This window comes from Orbicella faveolata, unplaced genomic scaffold (assembly GCF_042242905.1).
Source record: "Orbicella faveolata isolate gen_17 unplaced genomic scaffold, um_ofav_v1 contig_12, whole genome shotgun sequence".
NCBI lineage: Eukaryota > Metazoa > Cnidaria > Anthozoa > Scleractinia > Merulinidae > Orbicella > Orbicella faveolata.
This window is the reverse complement of record NW_028301539.1, coordinates 18,791,129-18,816,190: the sequence shown is the minus strand read 5'-3', so window position 1 is coordinate 18,816,190 and position 25,062 is coordinate 18,791,129. Positions and strand designations below refer to the sequence as shown.

General features: G+C 38.6%; 3 protein-coding genes across 4 annotated transcripts; 2 read left to right on the top strand and 1 right to left on the bottom strand.

The window, feature by feature from the left end:
• Positions 1-1,359: 1,359 nt before the first annotated feature.
• LOC110059582 (uncharacterized) lies at positions 1,360-7,087 on the top strand. Its single transcript, XM_089282678.1, has 3 exons — positions 1,360-1,482; positions 3,777-4,781; positions 6,730-7,087. Exon 2 carries the CDS (start codon positions 3,810-3,812, stop codon positions 4,764-4,766), a length of 957 nt encoding a protein of 318 aa, XP_089138804.1. The 5' UTR covers positions 1,360-1,482; positions 3,777-3,809; the 3' UTR covers positions 4,767-4,781; positions 6,730-7,087.
• A 1,384-nt stretch (positions 7,088-8,471) lies between these two features.
• On the bottom strand, positions 8,472-14,420 carry LOC110059578 (RWD domain-containing protein 1-like). Its single transcript, XM_020766296.2, has 6 exons — positions 14,191-14,420; positions 13,294-13,371; positions 12,035-12,162; positions 10,397-10,661; positions 8,867-8,926; positions 8,472-8,560 (listed from the first exon to the last, which is right to left on the bottom strand). Exons 1-6 carry the CDS (start codon positions 14,261-14,263, stop codon positions 8,487-8,489), a joined length of 678 nt encoding a protein of 225 aa, XP_020621955.1. The 5' UTR covers positions 14,264-14,420; the 3' UTR covers positions 8,472-8,486.
• Positions 14,421-14,656: 236 nt separating this feature from the next.
• LOC110059663 (pre-mRNA-splicing regulator WTAP-like) lies at positions 14,657-24,983 on the top strand. 2 transcript variants are annotated; one of them, XM_089282677.1, is made up of 8 exons: positions 14,657-14,784; positions 14,854-14,909; positions 15,020-15,075; positions 18,470-18,534; positions 20,280-20,401; positions 22,916-23,094; positions 23,565-23,719; positions 24,199-24,983. In XM_089282677.1, exons 1-8 carry the CDS (start codon positions 14,766-14,768, stop codon positions 24,813-24,815), a joined length of 1,269 nt encoding a protein of 422 aa, XP_089138803.1. In that variant the 5' UTR covers positions 14,657-14,765; the 3' UTR covers positions 24,816-24,983. The 2 variants fall into 2 exon arrangements, with proteins under 2 accessions (XP_089138803.1, XP_089138802.1); XM_089282676.1 differs by having other exon boundaries at positions 20,277-20,401.
• Positions 24,984-25,062: the final 79 nt, after the last annotated feature.

Here is a 25,062-nt window from a genome sequence, read left to right as displayed (position 1 = left end):
TTGCGAGAAGCGAAGACAAAAGGACACAAAATTAGGTGCTGGGACGGCAGAATTGGTTTCATTAATTTGTTTAGAAAAAGGTGTGCATCAGACTCATTCAATTAGAAAGAATGCGCGAGATTATTTCGAGGGAAAGGATTAATGATTCACTCACGGATATCACTTTCGAGTTAATAAAATCGAGTATCACATTATAGATTTTTTTTCTTAATGATATTACAACATTCTGGTTGCGGATATAAGGTTTTGTGCGTTATCTTGGAGAAAAAAAAAATGAAATTTATGCACCGAGGTGATAAAATTGTTTTTGACAATGCGCCACAAATTGATTTGATTTTGTAGTGGCCGCTACTGCGCAGGCGCCTACGCCCACTTTGATTCCTATGAATGAAATCAGTTAGTTTTAAGTGCTAACATTATCGGCTCAAGCGCTAACTGCCAATCAAAACACATCAATTGGTCTCAGTACAGTGTGAACATTGGTTATTAGCTAGGAAGAGTAAGACGTGCCCCCTAGCGGGCGAGAACTCGACTAAAAAACAAGAGCAATCTTAACTAGGTTTTTGCACGGAAATTGACCACAAATAAACTGATTTGTGCGCAAACATGGCTCAAATGAAAACTGTGGTTTTATTTTCGTGTTGTTTTTTAGCTCTTGTAGTTTGTAACGTCAATCGGTTAAAATACGCGAACAAGAAAAGTATGTTGGTGGTTCAAAATCTCTTTCCAGTTAGGAACTGTATACATCAACATGATCTTAATAACAGTTCGAAATTAAAGCTGTCTGCTCTCTTATCACTGATTTACAAAATCAAGATGAATCTTAAGGAATTGAATTCTCCAAAATCAATTCGTTCTATATCGGTCGCCCTGATTACGACAAGGGCACAAAACATGACAATGTTTTGATGCAATATGGATGCCGTTTAGCAGATGACCCTTCAGGAAGGCAAAGACATAAACATTTATTACTGTCTGACATTTTTGTACAGGTTGATAAGCGCCATATGACTGGGACATACCAAAGTTATTTCCTAAATCGTTCGTCATCGTTATCAATCGAGTATCAGCACCATTCCAGTCAGTTATCTGCCATTATTAATTCTATGAAATCGTTTACGTAAGTTATTTCTCGCCCCCGTATCCATCTCCTGCTATGTTTATCCCTTTTCTCGCCAAACCACCTGCTGACTAGCACTGTGGCGGCCAATTCTCGTCAATTTCAGTTAATTGCCTGATTTAGTTGCTAATTTCAATAATCAAGCCGCTATTGTTTCATTTATTTGGGCCACAGTTAATTGATACAGCCACCACAACACACGCCGGAACTGATTTTCATGGACACAAAAGGCGATGTGGGTTGCTAAAAGAATATATTGCGGTCTCGTAAACGATCGCGAAACAGAAGGTCCGTAATCACAAAGAGGGCAAGGTGGTAGAAGAAGCCGGGACCAGAAGCTTGCCTTGATTACACACTGTAAGGTCAGTTCTGCTCGAGCGATTAGATTACTTCTCAAGTACAGTGTTTAGCGAAAGATTGAGAATAATTCCGTCTGTATGATTAGAAACTGCGATGAAGTTTTGGAAATTAAACACGAAACTATCTTTTGACCACAAAACTGTGGCGCACGAAAAGCGAAAACAAAACGTCAATTTTAGCTTTTGCCTTTTTTTGCTCGTCGTTGGAAAATTTTTGAGCTTTATAACCTCTTTGATCAAAATATTTAGTTGCGCGAGGACGTTAATTCTTGTCGATATGATCTTTTAGTCCAAAAATTGTAAGCTGCTTTTAGTCGGCTTGTTTTGAAAGAAATTCAGCGCCTTACTTTGTCAACATCAGAACGCGAGATAACGTTTTATTTTTACGCTTGTTTAAAATTGCTTTAGTAACGATGTGGCTAATCCACGTTTATTTTTATCAAGAACAAGATAGTACTTCGTTTGAGTAGAGAAATCTCAAAACTAGACGTAAAAATAGCAAAAAGTCCTCAGGAGAGATCCAGGGTCATTTCATATTGTGCGTTAGTATAGTCTGTACGATCTATATCGGAGGGCAACTTATAATTGGTTGGAACGTATGTTTTAGTTCGCGAGATGAAGAGTTTTCTTAACTTAAGGGGTTTTTCTTGCTACAAAATAGTTAAGATTGCCAAACAGAATAATTTACACAAAAAGCTACGGGCTTTCAGATCTCAGACAACTGGTGTAAGAATTTCCTTTCAAGGTTTTTTAAAGAGGACTTTTTTCATAGACTGGCTAAACGAAAAAAATTAAGATCAGTTACACTCAGCACAAATTACCTTGTTTGTCCAAAATTGTTTCGAATTTCGAAATTAAATGTTATGTCCGTGTGAAATGTGAAAAAAAAATAAGTAAAGAAGACGGATTGTAATCTCCCATTCAGATGTTAATCCTGCCCTGCTAGCGAGTCAAAAAGTGCTTAGTTTGCATGGTGAAACGCCAAAGTTTCATGGTAATATATGCTATATCTGACAAAATTGTTGTTTCTAGTTTGAAACCATGGGTGTTTTAAAGTTTTCTTTTAAGGAAACACTTCGAGATTTCGAGAACGCGTTGAACTTCCTTCATTAAATATTTATGCTGGGTATGTTTTCACTTGCGTAGGAGAATAAGTATTAGGCATCTGGTCAATTCTATTCAGCTGGTTATAATTATCCCAATTTAAGTAATTTTTTGATGTTTCAAAGTTAGTAAACGTCTGATGGACAAAATTCGCCTGTTAGCCTTGCCCCACCCCAGCTGACAAGGCGAAAAGCTTCGAGCACTTGATTGTAAAGGTCATCGGGAAGTTAGCATTTGAAGTTCGCTGTCGGCGAAGGGGTCTAAGTTCATTTGTCGCAGAAACAGATTTAAGATTTCTCTGCTGCGATGCAATATTCATCTTACGGTAGTTTCAAGAATGCCAACATCAGCAAGCGCTATGCAATGTGACGTTTTCACAGGAACGACCAATTCTGCGGATGTTTTCATTAAGAAACTTAAGGTTAAAGTTTAGTTAAGTTTTTTTAAGTGCTTAAGTGCTGGAATATTACATTAGAAGAACACAAGTGACAGTATATTGTCAGACGTGACAAAACTGAGTTTTCAGTGATGAAAAGCTATCAGAAGCCATCAGAAGAGTTCTCGATTATTCCGACAACTAAACTCAGTTTGTTACTCCTAACCAATAAAAAGCAGTCGAAACGTCTCTCAGCTTTATCCGCTGAAGCTGCACAAGTCATGCAGTGGCCGGGAAATTTATCAATATACAAGTAACAAGCAGGAATTTTTTCCTTCCCGTTAGTGTGCATTATGACTGTAGAACTATATTTTTTCTCGCAAATCAGTTAAATCAAAGGTTACCCAGGAGACGTTTTGTAGATCGCAGAGACCGCATATAAGCTGGTTAAACTGCATTTAAGCAGTTGAAAATTTGACCCAATTTTTGCAACAGTCGATTGACTAACCCAAACAATGTAACAATTTCAAACTATGACTATCCTGAATTTTCAGTATTTAAGTTTTGTCTAACACTAGAACTTCGACCCGACACAAGACAACTTTGCCAAGCTGTTGATGGAGTTGTCACCCGTTGAAATGTCTTTCTTCTTGTTTAATCTATTTTCTCACATTGTGAGGCTAGTTTGTGGAAACAACTTGATACTGGCTAAGTATCTCAATAACAGACAGTCACGATGATGAAAAAGTAGAGGAATACATTTTTAGAGACGTCTCCAAGTCAATGAGTTCATTGTTTCACATCTTTTCCCTTTTAGTTTTAACGGACACGTCAGCTGCAACCTTTAAAGATGAGGATATCAAGTTGTGTCTTACTAGCAGTGTTCTGCTGTCATTTGTTACTAATCAGCGCAAAGCCATTGGACGACGAAAATAAAGAAGCCGACGACAGTGATATGCCCGAATTCACCGAAGGTAAATTTGCAAGATCCGTCAGTGCGGAGAAGCCACAGTATTGGAAAGGACGTTTTTCTGATATGAAGGAAGAAGTCCTTAAGGATCCTCAGTACTGGAAAGGCCGTTTTTCGGACCCTCAATATTGGAAGGGCCGGTTTAGTGATCCGCAATATTGGAAGGGCCGTTTCTCGGATGTTAACAAGAGGGAGCCCCAATATTGGAAGGGCCGATTTAGTAGAGAAGAAGAAGGTGAACAACAGGTACGGGCCTTGGCTCCTGGTCGCTTTGGAAGGAACTTCCAAGGCCGCTTTGGAAGAAATCTTCAAGGTCGCTTCGGACGTGACATGCAAGGTCGCTTCGGTCGTGAAGACATGCAAGGGCGCTTTGGAAGAGAGGAGAATTTGCAAGGGCGCTTTGGAAGAGAGGATGATTTGCAGGGACGCTTTGGAAGGGAGGAGGACGCTCTGCAAGGCCGTTTTGGGCGCGAAGAGGATTCCCAAGGCCGTTTTGGACGCGAGGAAGAGCAAGGCAGGTTTGGTCGTGACATCATGCAGGGAAGATTCGGACGAGAAGAGGAGGACCAAGGTCGCTTTGGCCGTGAAGAGGAGATGCAAGGTCGTTTCGGACGCGAAGAAGACTTTCAAGGACGGTTTGGACGCGAAGAAGAAATGCAGGGACGCTTTGGGAGGGACGAAATTGCGGAGGATGAAGACCAGGGGCGGTTTGGTCGTGAGGAAGATAATCTCCTTGCAGAGTTAGAGAATAAACTGCTGGATGAAACCTATGAAAGCAAACGCGAAATCGCCACAAGCAGTTTAGAAGAATCCAACGCCGAGAGTACAGAATCTTAACAACAAAATTAATTGGTAAGTCTTTGGTACTCAAGGATGTATTTGAAGAGATAATACAAGATGTTTGTTGGATAAAAGTTTTATTCCAAGTTTATTGTGAATTGTTCGTGTCACTGAACACGTTTCAAACCACGCTCAATGCTTAGAAAACACCGAAATCGCGTATTTTTAATTAAGTAGACTGTTGGGGCTTTCTGATTTACGACGTAATAGGGTTGTTTACCACTCCAAACATAATTAATTTCGATGGCAGGTGGACAGTAGCAATTTTGATTGGCCGAAGTTTACAGAGCGATGTAGCAAGCCAGTCAAAGAGGAAAAAATAGAATCATTGGACAAAGCTATTCGACGAGAGCTGCAAATTTGCATTACGCTGCCACTATGTAGATAACTTGATTTTCTGTAATTTCTTTGTAAGTATGCGTTGTTTTCGGTTCAGAGATAAATTCTTAAACTCCTTACCACACAAATCTAGGCAACTCTTCCTATTTTTCAGAAGACAAAATTAACTTTCGGGTACGAGTCGATTCGTTTACGATTAGTGCCACGATTCCTTTCGGTCGGTTCGCGTCAGAATATTTTAACTTCTGTTTGGCTATGCACACACTCTTTTACTCTCCGACTAAGGCTGAATGTTTTTATTATTTATTTTCCTCTTTGGCAGAAAATTACATATCCAATCGTTTACGTTATTACCGTAAACTTCCAAAAGTAACGAGCTCCGAAAGTAACCTCCAAAAGCTGTGGCCGCTAGTAAATCCCGAAAGTAGTGACCGCCCGGAAGTAGTGAGCGCACTTCCAGCTCCACCTCCGAAAATAGCGAGACCAAGGTTCAAAAGTATATTTTTCCAATCAAAAGTCAAGTGAAACTGACCTACGGTACTAAAGTTGATAAATATAATTAAGGCGCTCTACAATTAAGAAGGGGAGGTATCGCTTATGCCACGAAGGAAATGTCACTTCTTGCTTCATCCGTTCAAGTTGCGCGATTTCAAAACAAAACCCTAGAATTGTCATTCAGTAATGGAGGAACGTACTAACAGGAACTCTTCTTGAAATCAAAATTGAAAACCTTGTGTCATTTTTAACAGGACTGCATTAAAAGGCGAACGTTTCTTTAAATTAAAATTGAAAACTCGACCTGCGCACTGATGTATTGTCACAGCAGACTAACATAGCAGTGGAAGTAGAAACTTAGTAGCTTTCCTGCCGACCAACAACACGATCTAGACATAAAGAGTATATGTAACAGTGGCAGCAACATAAATTTCAACTGGAACGAAGAATTTCATTTCATGTTTTAAGAACTGTTTCTACGAATTCCGTCTTTTACCTCCTAAAGCGCTCAATCACATTAACTTCATGTAACGAATTTTGTTCCCCGAAATTAACGATGCCCCCACAATAACGACTCCCCGAAAGTAGCGAGCTCCAAAGGCTGCTAATTCCGAAAGTAACGAGGGTCGTTCGGAAGTTTACGGTAGAAACGCGATAGAAATCGAGAGCGAATAATCTAATTATTAATCTGACGTTCGCGCGCTCCGCCTTCGGTGAAACTGAAAACCATTCTCAATTTTAGGCTTAAAAATACACGAAATTGTAGGCTTTGTGATGTAAATTTTTAGAGTGTCTACTAAAACAATTCGACTACTCGCCAATTTTTTCGATAAGCGAAAGTCAACTCGACTACTTCGCGTTGACTATTCGCTCATAGAAAACTCGGGCTCCTAGTCTAGTTGTTAAAAAGTCCTCAATGAAAAAATAAAGACGACCATTGTAAGATCTTATACCGAGAGGATTAACGACTTAAGTGTTTCACATGAACCATGCGTTCTTGAGACAACCTCATAGTTTATGATCAAATATGTTCTTGCGGAAAAAGTATCTCGCTACAAATGACTTAAGCTTAACTTCCCGTTAAAAGACTTCTGAACTAACAACTGATGTTGAACTTTGTTTGCAGGAATTTCGATAAAATGGTCAAGAGAGCAAGAGTCTATAAATTCTTGAACATTTACCTCACAATTGATGCATATAAATAGCGTTTAATGTAGTGGAGTGTTCGGTTGTGGGTTAAACTGCACTGGAATAGGAACTCCTTCACGTGTTCACATTGCATTGTACAAAACACTGTGCAAATTTGAATTGTATTTCTGTTTCACCCTTCTCGTTCTGTAAAACTATCAATTAAAAGCTTGTTAATGCTAAGTAGTTTAAGAGAGTGAAAAGTTATGTTAATTAAATATAGATTAAGAGTGAAGTAAAGAGATCAATAAACAAAGAAAAATAAATCAATAAAAACGCAGGTGAGATTACCCAAATACCTTCCACACGGTTTGCGTGATAAAAATAGGCCTGGCCTACTAAAGAGTAGCGCAACCTCGTTCCCAGGGCTCTCTTTCTTCCTCTCTCTCGAGAGGACCCTGGGAACAAGATTGACAGTGACGAATTTAGAGGACCTTTTGACCACACGACTCCTCCCCCGTGCGTTATTACTAAAAACCGATGGCAACAGATTTTCGCCCCACTTCCCCTCTTTTCTCACGGGAGCAAGAAAGAGACACTCACTCCGTACCAACCTCTCTTTTTTAAGCTAGAAAGAGCAAATTTTGGCACCTGTTGATTTGCCGCTGCTGAAAGTGTTGAAATTAAACCCTTGACATGTCTAAGCTGTCAAACTTAAATCATAGTCAATGCCATAATGATTGAATTTTGCACCAGGCCGGGGGCGCTAATTAATTTTCGATAGCTCAAGGTTGGGCGCCTATTAGGAACAATACGCATATTTTGAATGTAAACACTGGACTACATTTTTGTATGATACTGCACTTAGTGAATAAAACAGACACAGTCATTCAAGAATTGTAAGAACAGAGGTCGCTCCCCCAATCAATGATTGATTATCATCTATTCCTCTGTCCCATGGGGGGAGGGGAGGGGGACATAGGACGTACATGGTTGCCTCCACCTCTGTCGGTCTTGAGCCGCACTTTTGGCCTCGCACCAAGATAAGAACGCAAACTACTTAACTTACTCGTCTGGTGCTGACCACTATTGCCGGATTAGCAAGCTAAAGACAATTACATTAATTAAAGTTAATGTCTTGAATGTCACTTTCGCTGCAGGGTCACCTATTAGAAAGGGACACTGTTTTGAATAGGGGCGCTTATTATGGAAACAGCACTCAAGGGGGGTGCCCCTTATTAGAAAAGGGGCTCTTACTGGAAGGAAGGTAGTACGGTATACAACTTTTGTTTAGTAACATCAATTAAGGCATCTATAAACAGATATGGGCAGACTTGTCATTTGACTAGAAATCTATTGCTATGATGAACCATCTAATTCTCTCATCCACTATTATGTCACAATAACATCGATGGGAATTTGTAGGGAGAATCAATGTCTTGAGCTTGAAAGACATGAAGTACATAAACAGACTCTTCCATTTTAATCAGTTTTCATTAACTTTTGTTTGGATTATTTATTATTTATTATTTATTTATTATTGGATTATAAGACCCCAACTTTGGGCGATGTCAAACTTTGAACCGAAACAATACAATTCACTGAAAAAGCTTTGAAATGACACAAATATAAATCTGTGACACTTTTGATCCCAAATTGGTGTTAATCGGTTTTCAAAAATCCCAGCCCAGTCCCTTGATCCCTCTCCTCTACCATAGAAAATGAAAACTCAACAATGTAAAAAAAATAATTGCTTTATTCTATATCCTCATCATCAAGGTCTAAGTCATCCATTTCTTGGAAAAGAGATTCATCTACTTTTACTTCACCTAAATGCAAAACAGCAGAATATTGTTAACAGATGAGCATCAGCTACACTTAGGTATTGCAATGCCTGTGTTCCTGGCCTTCACACAGTTTGTAAGCAGAGAAAGATCTACACGCAGGGAGTGGATCAAGGGGCAGGATCCCTTATTACTGAGAAAAAAATGGTTTTAAGAGCCAAAAATGTTTGCCTCCCCCATCTTTTCAGCAGAAAAAGAAAGAGAGAACCTTCATTCAAGCTCCGCCTCTTGAAACCAGAGCTTAGTCTTAGATGACATAATTATTTTGTAAAAAAGAAAAGAAAAACTTACTTTCAAGGAATATTGCATCTGAATTTTCCATTGAAGCATCTTGCTCAAAGAGTTGCCTACCTACCAGTGAATACATAAAAAATGATTACAAATTATGAAACACTTCGATAAAACTGAAAAACTTAAAACAATTTTGGTTGGAATTAGCAAAATGTTTCAACATTTGCTTCACATGGTTATGATTTCAAGTCAAAGTAAACAAAATGAATATGAATATAAATATAAACTGAGAATTATTAAGGGACACTAATATGAAGAAATCAAAGATAAAGTAACATGCAATAATATATTTGCAAGCAAAAGAGTGCAGACTTTTTGAGTATTTAAACCAGGGTTCAATTCCTGAATAGCATTTCAAAAACTAAGCAATCAAACTTAGATCTACATTTCTCCAACTGGAAAATTGAAAAATTATTTGTCTTCCAAAGCAGACTTTCATAGTCCATGTTCCTCTAGCCTCAAGTATCAGCCATTTCCCGCCCTCAGCATTACCCACAGGCGAGAGCTGTCTCTCATCTGGGGGGTAATCTGAGGGTGGAAAATGACCAACATTTCAGGCTGACCAGTGTTCCTCTAGATGCCTGCCTATTGCTGAATGTTTGTGTTGACTTATGCAGTGGTGTAAATGTCAGGCAGTCTACCCAACACAATCTGCATCAGAAATATTACATTTAAATTTATAGACCATACATTGATTGTTACCAATGGGAAGCTACTTCTCTTTTGGGGAGAGGGCTTGACCAATATTCTTCCTCGTTGGAAGATTGGTTTGATGTGGACACCAATGTTGCATTTCCCTTTTGACTAAATTAGTTGACTGCTGATCTTTAAAATTAATGATAGTGAGACCATAATGGTTGGAGGGAAGGGTTGTCACTTGAAAGGAGTGGGTATGGTGATGACCTTTTTCTCCTAAAAGTTCACACAGCCACAATTACAGTCAAACTCAGAAAACTGTGAACACCTAAAATATGTCTGGAATGTTTATTCTGTTATAACCAATCACAAGTGAGATCTTCAACCACAAAAACCTCAGAACACGGATGTATTCAATCGGTCACTGAGTTTGACTGTAAAAGCTTGAATTAGTAATATGCTTACTGTTACGATCTCTCTTGAAAGAAAATATCATTTCCATTCAGGGAAGAAATAGATCAAATGCTAGGCAATGTGAAAGTAAGAATCAGGAAACTATTCGTAGCCGATTCTTTAGTGCTCAGATATTACAAAAAGCCAACAGTGAGAGGAATGTGAAACAATCTCAATTTCCCTTTAAAATATCAAAGCAACCAATAGAATGTGACTTCTGTGTTATATACTGATCTTGATGCGATGTCACTGACATTGTTGGCTTCCTCTCAAAGCATGAGAGGAAGCCAAGGGGAAAAAGCCCAAATGAAAAAGCCAAGGAAAAAGCCAAGGAAAAAGCCCAACAAATTCAGGTTAAAAGTTTTCAAATTAGTTTATTTTGAACCTCGTATAGTCAATATAAGTTCAGTACATTATTTGCATTCTTTAAAGACTCCCTACCTGTTAGTTTGCCTTTAAATGTTTCTTCTTTATTCACTTTAGTTTTGATCATTTCTTGCTCAAAAGTTTTTCTCCATGCAACAAATGTCTCTAGTGTAACTGGTGTTCCTGTAAATTTAGCTCTTTCGGCTTCCTCTGCTTCTTTCTCTTTTCTTAACTTCTCATCTTCTTTGTTATTTTTTAACTTATTCATGAACTCAGTAAGTTTCTCTTGTGCAGCTGATACTATTGTGAAGACCATTGCCATTCCAAGGTTTTCCTGTGCCTAGTAAAAATTCAGATTATCTAACAGCAGTTTCCATTTTAACCTAGTTTCTAAACATGAGGTTACCAGAAATATTTCTATTCCAGCCCTGGATAGGATGCTAGTCTATTGTAAGGTTACCCTCAGTGTTTTAATTTACCAGTACCCAGACAGAGTCAGTGTCTTGCCCAAGAACATAAAATATCTAAGCAAGGGCTCAAACCCCAGGGAGGAGGCAGGGGGAGACTCCCATATAGAGAGGAAGGGGTTGCTTGTCAGAAATTTTGAAAAGAACCCCTAAGAGGTACCAAGATCCTGTTTTGTGGGTGTAGCTTGAATTTTTTTCACCCCTAAGAGGCACCAATTCTAAAACAAAACATTATCTCCTGTCATTTTCATTTGGGCTCAATACCCTAAAAGGTAACGTAGAAGCTCCCGCTGTGGATCTTTTGAGGCGGAACACCCTAAGAGATACCAAAACTGCTTTTTTGATCCCTAAAAGGTATGACAAGCACCCCGGTCCTTTTTATATTGGAGTTCCCCCGGGGCTCTAACCTGGATGCCACTCTTGGTCAGGAGTACAGTTCAGTAACCAAAGGGCCACCACATCAGGTGGCACAACTGTATATATGGGTTATTGAGTGAGCATGAGGTCAAGATGGCTGGATATTGGCCAAGTTCCTTTTTTGTGTGTTTGGAGACCGAGACGGATTTGAGGTCCATAAACATGCACAAAAAGAACAAGACCAACATCCAGCCATCTTGAAACATACAAAGGATTTATTATATATCACAAAAAAAAAAACAGTATTTTCTTCCGAGACACAGCAGGTAATCCTGTGAGGGCAAGGTAGCACCATCTTGCCTGTTCACGTAGCCAATCACAGCACAGGATTTGGTTCATTTTACCTGTTCTCAGAGCTAGCCATACAATAATTCATTATCATGTAAACTTTACACTGAAGTGTGCATTTCACAAGTTATGGGAAGAATTTTTGTTGTGTCATACTCATATACCACAAATGAAAAAGAGGACATTACTTGTCTGTAATGCTATATAATTTTATCTTCGGTGACAAGTTCATCCCAATATCTTGCCTGTAAGTCGCAGAATCATGCTAGAGATGTAGATTCACCTTGCTTTATAAGTTCAAAGTACACCTTAAGTTGACTTGGCCTATGAAAGTTCTTTTTTTGGCATCACTAAGTTTTGTTAACTTTGAGACCTTTTTGCAAAAATGGACTTGATTCAGTCATGTCTGCTCCTAATGGAAAAAAGAAATACACATCCTACCCTGAATAAAGCCCTGCTTTCAATGTCCATGTGCAGTACACCTCTTGAACTCCCAAAATGAGGTAAACTGAACCAACAACTACGTACATAGTAAAATCACCTCTTGTTCCAAAAACTCTCTTAAATTCTCTACATCTGAATCATCAATCCCTTCATATGATGGCACTTCAATGACAGGGGCATCATCAGGGTATGTGTCTACATATGTGAACTGCAATGTTGCACAAACTGAAACATTAAGATATTCAAGACACACATTAAGCCTTTTTCTCTTAATATTCAAAATAATAAATTCTCCTGCATTATTGATATGGTAAAAAAAGTTGCAGGCCAAGCGACCTAGTGACCCAGTGACCTAGGGGTCCGAGCTAATCCTGGTTTCTGTAGCATGGAGGAAGTGGAAGTACAGTCTAACCTCCCATAAGCGACCACACAAAATGTCAAGCCTTGGTGGTCACTTATGGGAAGTGGTCGCTCACCAGAGCTTAGACCATATTGGGTCAAAATTTTGCCTCATTAGCGTGTTTTAAATGTTTTATGTCATGTGAAAAAACAATTTCAAAAAAAACTTCCCAATTTCCATGTACAACCCAGGAATGTGATAATGCTACAACACCTTATTATCCAATTTTCGCTTTATTAGAGAGGTTAAGCAAGACATTAACGCCAGACGACAAAGACAACTTCTGATTTTGAGTTCTTTTCTTCTAATCCGTATAAAAGGCACACACAAATGGAATTAGATCTCCTCCTATTCAGTGCAAATACAAATAATTTCACTCTACTGTACACACAGCTGAAGAGAGAGGGCAAAAGTTTCATTTTTGCCATTTGCCATTTGCCATTTGCCATAAACGTCATGCTTAACCTCTCTATTATCTGTCAAGTGGTCACTTATGGGAGGTTAAAAACAAAAGAAAATTTCAAACCTTTAGCTCTAAAAGTGGTCTTGGTCACTTATGAGAGGTGGTCACTTGCTAGAGGTTCCAAATATAGTGATTTGGCTTGGAAACTTTTGGTAGTTTGGAGAACTGGTCGCTAAAGACAGGTGGTCGCAACCAGAGGTTTGACTGTATTTCTACTGCCCCCTGGGTGAAATATTAGTCTGTTGCCAGAATTAAAGTCATGCAAGTGAAATTGTCTTCTATCCATGTGGTTGATGTTTTTGATCCACAGGCATGTGGCAAGCATAAAAAATATGTATGTGAGTTAGCAGGTATAGACGTAAGCCACATAGAAGATATTTCATGCTACTCCACAGAGAACTTAAGACAATTTATAACATTTTTTTGTACTTGGCTTCTGATACTCATTATGCTCCCTTTTGTAAATAAACCAGACATGAGCTTCACTAATTACCTCTACAGTCTTCATCTTCTGATTTCTCTGGTTCACAAGAAATTGAAACTTGGAAACAACATGGATCACTTTCAATCACTGGTAAATTGAAGTACGATAAAATAAGTCAATAATTTAAGCTTAATTAACGCTTACTTGTGTTAACATTGTATTTATTTTTTCCGCTGTCGCTACATGTCCGGCAGCCGGACAGGTTTCTTAAAATACTCCATGTTCGGCAGTGAGAAGTTAAGCAACGTAAAATGGACATTTTGACAGCCGACCCCAAGAGGAATCGAACCCGGGTCGCCAGCCTGACAAGCGATACTGATGCCCACTGCGCCACCGCAACCAACCAGCGACTTTCGGAATTTTTTAAGTGCTTATAGAGTTACCCTTAGCATTATTGAAAGCTAACCGTAAACAGGCTAACCGGAGAGCTATTCAGGGTAACTGGAGTGCTTTTTAGGCTGACAGGAGTGCTTTTTAGGTTAACCAGAGTGCTTTTTAGGCTAACCAGAGTGATTTTTAGGCTAACCGGAGTGCTATTCAAACGTTTTGACTGCCAGTTGTTTTATAATAGTCTACGTTATAAATCCCGATATACCGAGTGCCAGGCTAACCGAAATTAGTATTCAGCAATATAAACAAAGATTTGACATTATTAACTGAAATTTTAAAAAAATTATTTTGACTGCCGGACACGGAGTACTTTGAAAACCCTGTCCGGCTGCCGGACATAGAGACACAGCGAACCAAATAAGACAAATTAAAGGATGATCATACACAACAACCTTCACAAGAATTCCCTAATACATTTCTATTAAAAATTAAAAAAATAACTATATCGGAAGCAAACCAAACAGTTAGATTACAAAATCAACCAGAGCTGAAGTCTTTGATAAGATTGATACTCACGGGAAAATTCCTCCGGATAGATTGAATTTAGAGCTTCTAGTTCAAGCTCTTGCTCCTCTTTGTGGTCTGTCATGACATTAAATTAATTTGCAAATCCTCTCTAGTCCAAATAACGTGTATAATATTCAAACCATTTCACATGTTCAGATGGCAAAAAAAATATCTTTACTATTGAAAATTGACCGCCATGTTGATTTTTTGGCGACATGTGCAGACCTCGTTTTCACGTTGTCACGATTTCTTACTGGGAGTGACAGCCCGACACAATTATTCTGACAGTCCATAGAAAATGGTATTTCACACAATGCGATAAACTTTATCCCCTGTTCTTCAGAAAAAAAAACTTCAAGCAGAAAATCAAATAATACGCACTAGTGCTTTTAATTGTCTGACTTTCAAAAGAAAAATTAACTGAATTGCTGTATTTGATTTACTTACCGGACCCCGGGAAGTGATTTCTTGTCATGTGTTTCCCATCTTGCCTTGCAGGAAGTAATGCAGTTGCATATGGCGATTTTTGTCATGACATGACAGGCGAATTTCGACTCTAAACTAGCTGAATTTTCATACTAATTATGGCGGAAAATGAAGAAGGTAATGGTCAGAATCACGCTTAAACCTTCCTGCATATGTTGAGCTTATTTATTTCTGCATTTGTTGCAGGGAGCAAGAGAAAAATCGAAGAAGAAGTGGACGCCACACAGGCTGCACCAAAGCGAGTAAGCACGCCTTCCGTCTTTCGATTCTTTTTACAATCTGCGCAGGAGTTTCCGAATTAATTTTGGGGTGGATTGTATGCAAAAAAGTTTTAAAGAAATTTGTTTTCCAGGTACGACTTCAATCGCAAGATCTGACGGACTTGTCGAAGGAGGACATTGTGGAAAGGTTAGTATCTTCATGACAGCTAAGATTGATCAGTTTTGCTCTTACGCGGAACTTTACCACGCTTTCACTTACAATTAGTTCCTTTAATTAACCGATCCTTGAGCCTTTCTTTATAGCTTTACTTTTATTTCAGTCACGAACGTAGTTTAGAAAGGCTATGATTGATACACGTATTGCAGATATAGATCAGGCTGGTGAATTTACAACTGATAACGGTCGCAAATGATACTGGAGAAGCAATCTGGACTTCTTTATAATTTTAAATTTTAGAGTTTGACGTCAAGTTATGTTCATAATTTGCGGCGAGAAAATCGGTGACTTCCAAATTCATTAGCTATTTATTTAGTAAAAGGAACGAAAAAAAAAATGGTGAGAGCTAAGCCGCGAAAGTTACATCTTGGCCGTGAAAGTAATGCATAAGACAGACTTACATTGTATAACATGGGGAATCTTACTAAGTTTACATACAAAGCAGTGGTGGTGGTGTTTTATAAATCATGCTGTATTTTTGTTTATCAAAATGGAAAGCCATTGGCCCAGTCTAAACACAAGGGAAAAGTTAAAATGTACATTATTAGACAGTTTTAAGGTTACTGTATACCTCTTCAGGAATAGTTTCTATTTGCATAAGCCAAACAATGACCAATCACAGACACTTTCCAGATATCTGCACAGCTATAGCATCACTATGAGGTGTCTTACATCCAGGCGATGGAGTAGGTCCTGTTTAAATTATAGATACCTAAACCCCAATATCAAATTAAAGCTTTTAGAGCTGGCTATCAAACTATGCCAAGAATTTTGAAATAAGATGAATTGCTAAATTTTTTACGACCTCTAAACATGAGCGTCGGAATCACCTTTTGAAAGCCACAAGTCGTAGCAAATTTTGTTTTATTGCTTATTTAATTTGTTACTCAGTTTTCGGACCCAAAGCACTAAAAAATGGTGTGTCTGCAATTTGCCATATTCAATTTCATTAAAAAGTTACACAACGTTGTCGAAATACAGTGCAGCTCAGATATATCCGAACCAAAATATACGCGTAATTCGCATCAGCCCAATACGCACATATGCATATACAGTATATACGCGTATGCCTGATTAGTATGTATGAGCTAACCTATTGTTTTTTTCTGTTCTTAACAGGTCATTGTTGTTGCTAAAATGCTCGGTTAATGCTTATACATACGGTTATTGATTTTTAATAATTTTAATGTTTCAACACAATTAACAGTTCAGAGTGCTTTACAAAAACGTATACTTAGTATAACAAGTTAACAACAACGTATGTAATAGTTTTAATACACCAAAGATAATTTTCTAAATGACCTGTTGTTCTGTGAATCCTTTGTCCCCTTTCAGTGATACTTAAGTGAAGAGGCTTAGTTAAGTCTTCATTTTCTGGTAAAAAAATAGTTTTTATGTCTATTTTCTGTGGGAAAAAGTAATAGTAATTTTGCAGGAAAATGCCACTAAAATGCTCGAATAATGCTTAATGCTTTTGCCTCACTAAAATGCTTGAAAAAATGCCAGCATAATGTAAAAAGCCTACTCGCAAGCGACTTGCCGATGCATGCCTAAACACAGAACTTTTCCTTGAAGAAAAAATAGCTAAACGTGAGCAGCGCGCCATAGAAACTTTGATAAACAATCCTTTGGTTGATGAAAGAGCATTTTACCGTTTGAATGAACGTTTCTGTGTCAAGTAAAACCAGAGATATCATTTTTTCAACAAGGATCTTCAGAACTGTTCAGACAATAAACACTTCGCAAACGACTTGCCGACGTGTGCCGAAACACAGAACTTTACTTGTAAAAACATAAAATTCACGTGTTAAAATCGAGAGTTGAAGTGACTGGTGCAATTTTCTTCCCATTTTTGTAAGCTTAGTATCAAGCAAGTTTTGATAAACAGTAGTTTGTTGGTGAATTTGCGAAGTGATCAAAAACTTGAAATATGATAGCTTTCATTGATCAGGAAGACGTTTTAACAATATGCAAATCTCGCTTTAAAGTTTTTTTCATTCCCAGAAATATAATGTCCCTTGTTTGACTAACAATGCTTCACATAAAGAAACTTATGGGAATGCATAACAAAGAGACATATATGCGTGTAGATATGTGCATATGAGCGTGTAGTGACATACGTGTATACGCAAAATACGCTCATAATAGGCGTATGCATAGTTTGCATATATCTGAGCTGCACAGTAGGATTAGAAAAATATGGAGTGACTGTGGAAAAATCACTCTTGAAGAAAATGTTTGGAAATAAAAACTTCTCAGACACTGTTTTTCCTTTGAACAACTGGGGCCTGATGTCTACCAAGAGATCAGGGGTACTCAGGTGTATTAGGTGTGGGGAGGTACAACCAAGACCAAATTGCAAATTGTCACTGAAAATTGCTATTAGGCTGCAACCAAAAAAATTCCGATGCTCTAGAACACAACCTAGAGAAGGTCCATTTTTTTCCTTCCTTACAGAGAGAGATAGGTTTCTTGTAAGCTTTTGTGTCTGGAAATATAATTCTGATTTACACCCGATTTCAGTGTTACGTGCATGGGCAACATCTTTCGACCATCTTTTGACAGGCTATTAAAATCGCTGAAAGACCATTTAACTGTGAAACTGGCAATTTTTCTGGTTATTCGTGGAAGAAATGACAAATAAATTCATGATAATTACTTACTTTACTTTTTATAATTTAAATGATTTGTGTGTAGTCGATCGGGTCTCAATAATGACTTCCAGGAGAATCAGGTCTCTACCACATTTAGTATTCAAAAGGTGTAAACACTCAAAACAGTCGATTTATCTCTCACAGAATGACTTCTTGATACTCCTAGCCTTAGTTTGATGTCAAATACATCTTTCATGACTAAAAGTTGAGTTCTACTGTTAAGAAGTTCGTTGTGTGAACATTTTTGATGTAGGCCAGGTTACATAGCATGTCAAAAGATGTCGCCTATGCACATAATACTGAAAGCAGGCAATAAAGGATATATACTAGATATTCAGTACTTTTGAGTGGTATGACATTGAATATCCCATGTATTTTCTCAGTCTGTACACAAGCCTTTAGGCCAGTGTATATAAACATTGTACCAAGAAAATACAAGTGACTAGTGGGATATTCCATGGTACACTACGAGATAGCATTGCATAACTATTTCATACCATGCCAAAGAAAATACAGTGGCCAGCACAATCATGCAAAACGCATGCAGCGCATGATGGAAGGGTTGGGTGTAATACCGTGGAGTATACAATGGCTTTCCTGTAATCTGATTGGCTGTGCAATGTGTTTTCTACAATGTGGTATAAAATCCTGCAGTTGAGTGGGGAAATAATGTTCACTAGCTCCAGCTGATAGTTTTATTCCTCCCTTAGGGTAAAGCAGTTGGATGAATATGTTGATCACCTGGAAAAGAAGCAAAATGGAGAGCAAGCAAATAGTAAGTAGTTGTTGTGGTACATTTAAGGTGCCTCCTTATAGTTCTAAGACCACAAGCTTACTAAGAATGAAAACTTTAGTTATTTGTGCACGCTCAAAGGCAAATATCAGGGTTCCAAATTATTATGACATCAACATGACCACAAAAACTGACAGTGAACGCTTCCTTTGGTGAAATTCCATAAAGTTTGGTCAACTGGTAATAAAGATTTCACTTTAATTAGTTCTAGCTTGTTTTTCCGGGAAATCAATCTGACCAGTTTTTATCCAGCGGGAAAAGACATTTCAGTACAAACCCTACTTTTTATGTAGTTAAAATTATTATCTGTACATGTATGGTGAAAATTTGTGAGCTTTGACCAAAGGAAATTCAATATACATGTAGCCACACTAATGGTGAAAAATGTGTTTTTGGGGGTGGTTTTGATTCAAGACTGAAAGTCATTATTTTAACAGAGATGATTGTATAGCACTATTTCATACTTGCTTGTTACATTAAAAGTTTGAGTAAACTGGGTGTTACAACGAATGCAAAACCAGCTTTCAGAATATGAACGCTATGAACGGTTAGCTGATTTCTGAATCATTGCAGATGATGCTTCCGTCCATGTAGACTAGATTCTTTGGTAACCTTTTCACAACTTCTAGAGTCCAAATTTAGTAATTCAAATTTCAAACTTTTCATAGATATGTAAAATACTTTAAGCCGATCAGTACCACATCAATAAAAGTACTGCTAAACATTCAAATGTGACTCTGACACTTAGGGCCTGATTACATGGCGAATTTCAGCCTGCTTAGCTGTGCTGAAATTTCAGCCCGGTTTCTGAAAGAAATTCTCATGAAATGAAATTGGCGATTACATGGAGAAGGATTCAGTCGAGGCTGCAATTCAGCTCTGGCTGAAAATCCTAGCCCGGTTTGAAAAACCGGGCTAGGATTTTCAAGCTTGGTAAGCTTGAGGGCATATTTTCTTTCTATGCAAGTACATATTTCTGGCTGAGAGATATGTAGCCAAAGACAGTTTCGTTTCAGTTCCATCATCACCATTGTAGGGTATTACTATCCCAAAAAGTTTAAAATTGAGTGCCAACAAAAGGTCAACTACAAGAGAAGCAATGTGCCTATTTTCACGATTTGTGTTCTTGGCACCATTTTGACTCTCCTGAGACTTTTCGCACACAATTTCATACTTGGCGCCAAGGCTAATATTTCAGCCCGGGCTGAAACTTGCCATGTAATCAGGTCCTTAAATAGGTTTTCTAGAGAAAACATTCCAGGTCAACCAGTTATTACATGTATATAATAACTATGCATATTGCACTAAAAGGTTCATGGGACCCCTGGTTCAATGCAGTTTTGTAATGTTCATAACTTAATTAAGATGTGTCACTCATGTAATATATCAAACACGAGAAAGAGAGTTTTTTATCAGGATATCCAAACTCCAAGAAGAGAGTTGAAATTATGATGTGCAACGGAGTATTTGGATAGCTGATGAAACACTGTGTCAATTGTTTGGTATATCTTCTCAATCAAAACAAAAGCAAAGGAGTAAACGGAGAAGTAAAATTTTCAAAATCTATGCTAATTAAGATCAGGTATCCAAACCTTCACGCAGTTGTGATTTTCTTTGTTGTAACTTGATGAATTTTTAATGAGTTTGAGAAGATGTAATCCCTTCTGAGTATGGCACAGTGAAAATCTTTAGCATGAATATTTTGTTTCTTATCTCAATCAAAGAAGAATTAGCAGGACTCGTGGAGACTGGAGAGAAGCTGAAACAACAACAGCAAGAATCCACAAGGCGCGAGAATGTGTTGGTGATGAGGCTTGCTACAAAGGAACAAGAAATGCAAGACCTACTGGTGAGGACTACAGAAAACAAGGCGTCATTCATAATGTACTGTACAACTACAAAATGTGTGCCTTGTAATTAATGCCACACTGAACAGAGACACTGCTTTGACACACAGCCAAGTGTCTGTCTGGGGACAAGCGGTACAAGGGAGGGACACTTGCTTCTGCAGTAACAGGCAAATGCCATATCTTGTTCCCTAGCAACCAGACAGCAGTATAGAACTGTCCTGGAACTTTCATGGAGACTTGCATGTTCTTGTGATGTTTGCTAGATATCTACAGAACTGAATAATTCACTCTTGAAAAACATTCCATGCCTTTTCAGGTACAAGTAGTTCTTTACTTACATGTAGCTACCATGTGCATTACGAAAACAAAAAAAAGAGTTTAATAGTGGTCATATTTCTATTATTGGAAAATCTTTTGTAAAACAATGCTTGTATCACAGTCCAAAAAAAAAACCCCAGGATTTTACAAGTGTCTGATTACACCACTAAGATGTCCCTTTGTGGGAGTAGCTCTGTGAACACTGATTAGAATTAAAGTGACATACACATGGTTCAGTTGAGGCAATAAGAGGAAAGTGCCATTTTTATTCATTTGTTTTTATTAAACAAGAAGTGCATCACGTTATATTTCTGTCTGAAGACAGAAATATAGCATGAACCCTGAAAGTCATAATTAAGTGACAATTTTTTTCATGCTCAGGTAGAATACTGTACGTCATTTGAGATATTTGTACATGTAGGTACATGTAGGTACATGTATTCACTAACTACATGTAGAAACTTATGGAGGAAAATCTTTGACCCGTGAAGTTAGGGTCAATGCTTTCCTCGTGTCTTTCATCTTTTTACTGGTGTGTCAGTTTTTTTCTGTTTCCCCTGGTGAACACACATCTCCACATCTGACGGCATTCTTGTTCATTTGTGTATTTCCAAACAAACCGTGTATATTTGCTAATTTGACTGCTTTAAGACCGGTAGAAGCTGTAACCTGTAAAATTTACATGTTGTAGCAATAGTAATCAGGCATTTCACAAAGTAACATTTGATTGTAATTTGTTAGTAGTGAAAACTTCATTTACAATTTACAGTGATTTGTTTTGGTTGTGAAGGTTTGCCCTGTTTTTATAACAGATCAAAAATCCCTACAAAGTCTGTTCCTTTTCACATGCCTGATATTTTCAAGTTGGTAGCATAGACACAGTGGGTGTGTAATATAAGTAACTAATTATTGTTGTGATGTTTAAGGTCATTCTAGCCAAAGTCCCTCACGAATGAAACAAAGAAATGTGATCTAACGTAATCTATCAGTAGGATTATTATTTTTTGAGCATAATAATAATAATTAATAATTATTTTTGCCCAAAAGTACATATAGTAACCTTTTATTAGAACAAAAGAGTACTTGTTCACATTCACTCAGGTAATGTAGAGCAGGGTGCCTTGGAGGCTTACTGGGGGTACCCCATCTTAAAGTGACAGTGGTGATTGTCAGAAAATAATTAATAGAAGATATGAAAATCTTTTTCTGTTGTGTGGTCAAACTGATTTCACCCTTGAAATGTACCATTCTTTAACAGACAATGTGTACACAAATTTAAACAGCATTAAAAATGGTAAAAGTGAACAACAATTTCCATAAGATCTTGTCTGTCTTCTGTCAGCCAAGTGTTGGCTGTTTGTCAGCCGACTGTTGGTCCTCGGTTGCCTGCTTGTTGGCCGACTGTTGGGTGGCAAACTGCCAACAATTTTTGTTATGTTTCAGACAAAAGTGGTGACAATAGTCCACGAACTGTTGGCAATCTGTCGGTAATCTGTTTCTTGGGGTGTGACCTCACCAAAATATTTTTCTCAACCTAATAAGTTAAAGGTACTTGAATAATTTTTTGTACTAACGCCATGGTGGTTCAGTGGCTACCAAACCGGCATGAAATGTAAGACTCACCTTGTCACTTCAAAAATGGGATCCCCTCCACACTGGGGTAGTGTTGCTCATCCATGAGAAGCAGTATGAGCCAAATTATCATCTAAACCAGATTTCTCCTTACATTACTAATACATCGACAAGAAAACAAACGATGAGAAGATAGGAAATCATCAACGAAATGTATAGCAACCAGTAAAACATTGTATCTTGCATTTACTATGTTTGACATTTTTAGCTATTGCTATTGCTCTAAATGCCCTCGGGCATTCAAGCTTTGGTTAAGTCTTGTTTTGCTGCGTGTTTGTTTCAAAATCATCTGTGAAAGGTATATGTGCGAGTTTTATTGGCGGTGATCAATGTACAAATTCTCCATACCAAGTCACAACAAAATCAGTCAGCTAGGAAATGAGAATCAAGGATTACTGTAGTATAAGTTTAAAAACTAAATTCCCCCGCTTAATATTAAGAAAATGTATTGATATAGAAAGGAGAAATTTGATGTTGGTCAGTGGATAGTTGTATACGTAGTTTCCACACCAGTACAACGAAGGTGGACAGCGAGGCAAATGTTTGTTCTTTGTCGTCCACAGACTCAAATCCACGATTTAAAACAAGCTCAAAACCCATCCTCGATACAGCTGCGCTCAACGTTACTGGATCCTGCGGTAAATTTGTTGTTTCAACGAATGAAAACGGACTTGGACTCTGAAAAAGAGAAACTGGAACAAGCACAGAATGATCTCAGCGCTTGGAAGTTTACTCCTGACAGGTGATAGAAAGTTTCCAGAAATCAGCTTTTAGTAGCAAAGACCCAACAAAGAATGAAAGTAAACTGAGCAAGAAGCAGCCTTGCTTGACCCATAAGATCTTATTCGTGTGTCCGATGGTACCTGACTCTCGGTTGCCTTACTTTATGCATTGAAGAACAGTGGCTTACCTTTGCAGTCGGGGGAACAACCGCTTGTTTCGCTTGGAATACCGTTTACAAGAACTGATTGAGCACACTTTTTTTGGTTGTGTCGTTTCTTAGCAACTTGACACGTCTTACTGACGTTCCGCTGACAACAACTTCGGAAGTGCTCGTTTCATTTCTGATTAGACAATACGAATCGGAATGTCTTTGGATACAAACGAACGTCTGCGAAGATTTGCCGAAAACAGCACTTGTTCCCCTGACTGCAGTGCACTGTAGAAAGTGAAAAAAACAATCGTTTTAATTTGCGTCGTCTTTTGTTACAGTGTTACTGGGAAGAAACTGATGGCTAAGTGCCGCATGTTGATTCAGGAGAATCAAGAGCTCGGTCGTCAGTTATCTCAAGGACGAGTAGCGCAGCTGGAGGCTGAACTTGCTCTTCAGAAAAAATACAGTGACGAGCTGAAAGGCAGTCAGGACGGTACGTACAACCAGAAGTTAGGCATTGACTGTGTGTTGCCGTTTATCTGTAGGGTGACCCGAGTGGGTGGGAGTAAATAAGTATGCAGTCTTCGTTTCAGATTTAAAGGCACTTTTGTTGTGATCATGGTGTACAACTGCTTTCTTTATTTAGTGTCTCGCGAGGGATCATCTTTTTCAAACGTTTAGCATTTGCATCCCACTGCTGAAAACTCTCAAAACTCTTAACAGTACATGTAAGGCTGCTTCAAGAGGGTTGATATTTTAACTGAGGTAAAATAATGAAGAGGACCGGACAGTTGTTCTGGAAACATGTCAAACTGGTTGGGATAATCTGCGAGATCTCATTCAGAGAATCTGGCATTACTCCAAGCCCTAATAATTTTAACTAACTGGGTCTCACTCTGTAAGTACTTTTTAGCAAACTTTGTATCCACTTGTGATAAGGATTTTCATAATAATCTGGTTGTCCCGTTTCAGAGTTGAACGACTTCGTTATTCAGCTGGACGAGGAAGTAGAAGGTATGCAGTCGACCATCTTAACTCTTCAGCATCAACTGAAAGACTGCAAACAGCAATTGACTCAATCACAGGAAAACGCGCAGCTTTACCAAGAAAAATTAGAGACCACAGAGAGGTTGCTCTCTGAAATGCGCCGCCAGCAAAACTCGCCGGTCAGCGTCAAGTCAGAGGACCGAGGCGAGCATGCGCAAGCGCAAACACAGCCATCGCAGGCAGATGATTGGACCGCTGGTGTTGAATGCGCGCCAGGCGACAGGACATCCCCCGTTGCGCAAAGCGAAGAGAGGAAAGAAAGCGAAGAAAGGATACTGCTTAGCGCTGTTGTAACTACTGTCCCTTCGAAACCCGCGGCCAGCGTCCCCTCCGCGTTTTCTATCAGCCAGTTGCTAGCGACTGACTCGAACCTTGGGAAGGATATTAAAGAACGAAACACTGTAGAGAACGGCGGAAGCCAACACGAAAGTCCGCCATTAGAACCCAGTGAAATGAGTGAATCCCCGCTAGTCGCGGCCATGGGATTGGTGGAAAGGATTGGGTGTGACTCAAATACTTTTAACGGGGAGGTGACGGGTTAATCGCGCTGCATCCCCCGTATCCCATATCATCCCCCCCTCCCTCCCTCGCTGCGTTACTTGTTAAGCACCATTGTCTGCTTCTTTGCGGATATGCGTATGAGAAGCAGGTCTTTCCTATAGGACGTTTTGATGTCGTAAATTATCAATAAATGTCACTTGTTTTCACAACATCATAACCTGTTTAATGACTGATTACGCAGTGGGCACTCCAGAATTTTAGCGTGTTCCCACAGCTGCCTATAACTCC

Bases quoted from the DNA above. Each gene is read 5' to 3' on its own strand.
- LOC110059663 (XM_089282676.1), top strand. The intron at 14,910-15,019 runs GTAAGCACGCCT...TTTGTTTTCCAG, and splicing joins CACAGGCTGCACCAAAGCGA to GTACGACTTCAATCGCAAGA. The intron at 20,402-22,915 runs GTGAGGACTACA...TGTCGTCCACAG, and splicing joins AAGAAATGCAAGACCTACTG to ACTCAAATCCACGATTTAAA.
- LOC110059582 (XM_089282678.1), top strand. From the start codon at position 3,810: ATGAGGATATCAAGTTGTGTCTTACTAGCAGTGTTCTGCTGTCATTTG.
- LOC110059578 (XM_020766296.2), bottom strand. From the start codon at position 14,263: ATGACAGACCACAAAGAGGAGCAAGAGCTTGAACTAGAAGCTCTAAAT. The intron at 8,927-10,396 runs GTAGGGAGTCTT...ATTCACTGGTAG, and splicing joins ATTTAAAGGCAAACTAACAG to GTAGGCAACTCTTTGAGCAA. The intron at 8,561-8,866 runs GTAAGTTTTTCT...TTTTGCATTTAG, and splicing joins AGATGCAATATTCCTTGAAA to GTGAAGTAAAAGTAGATGAA.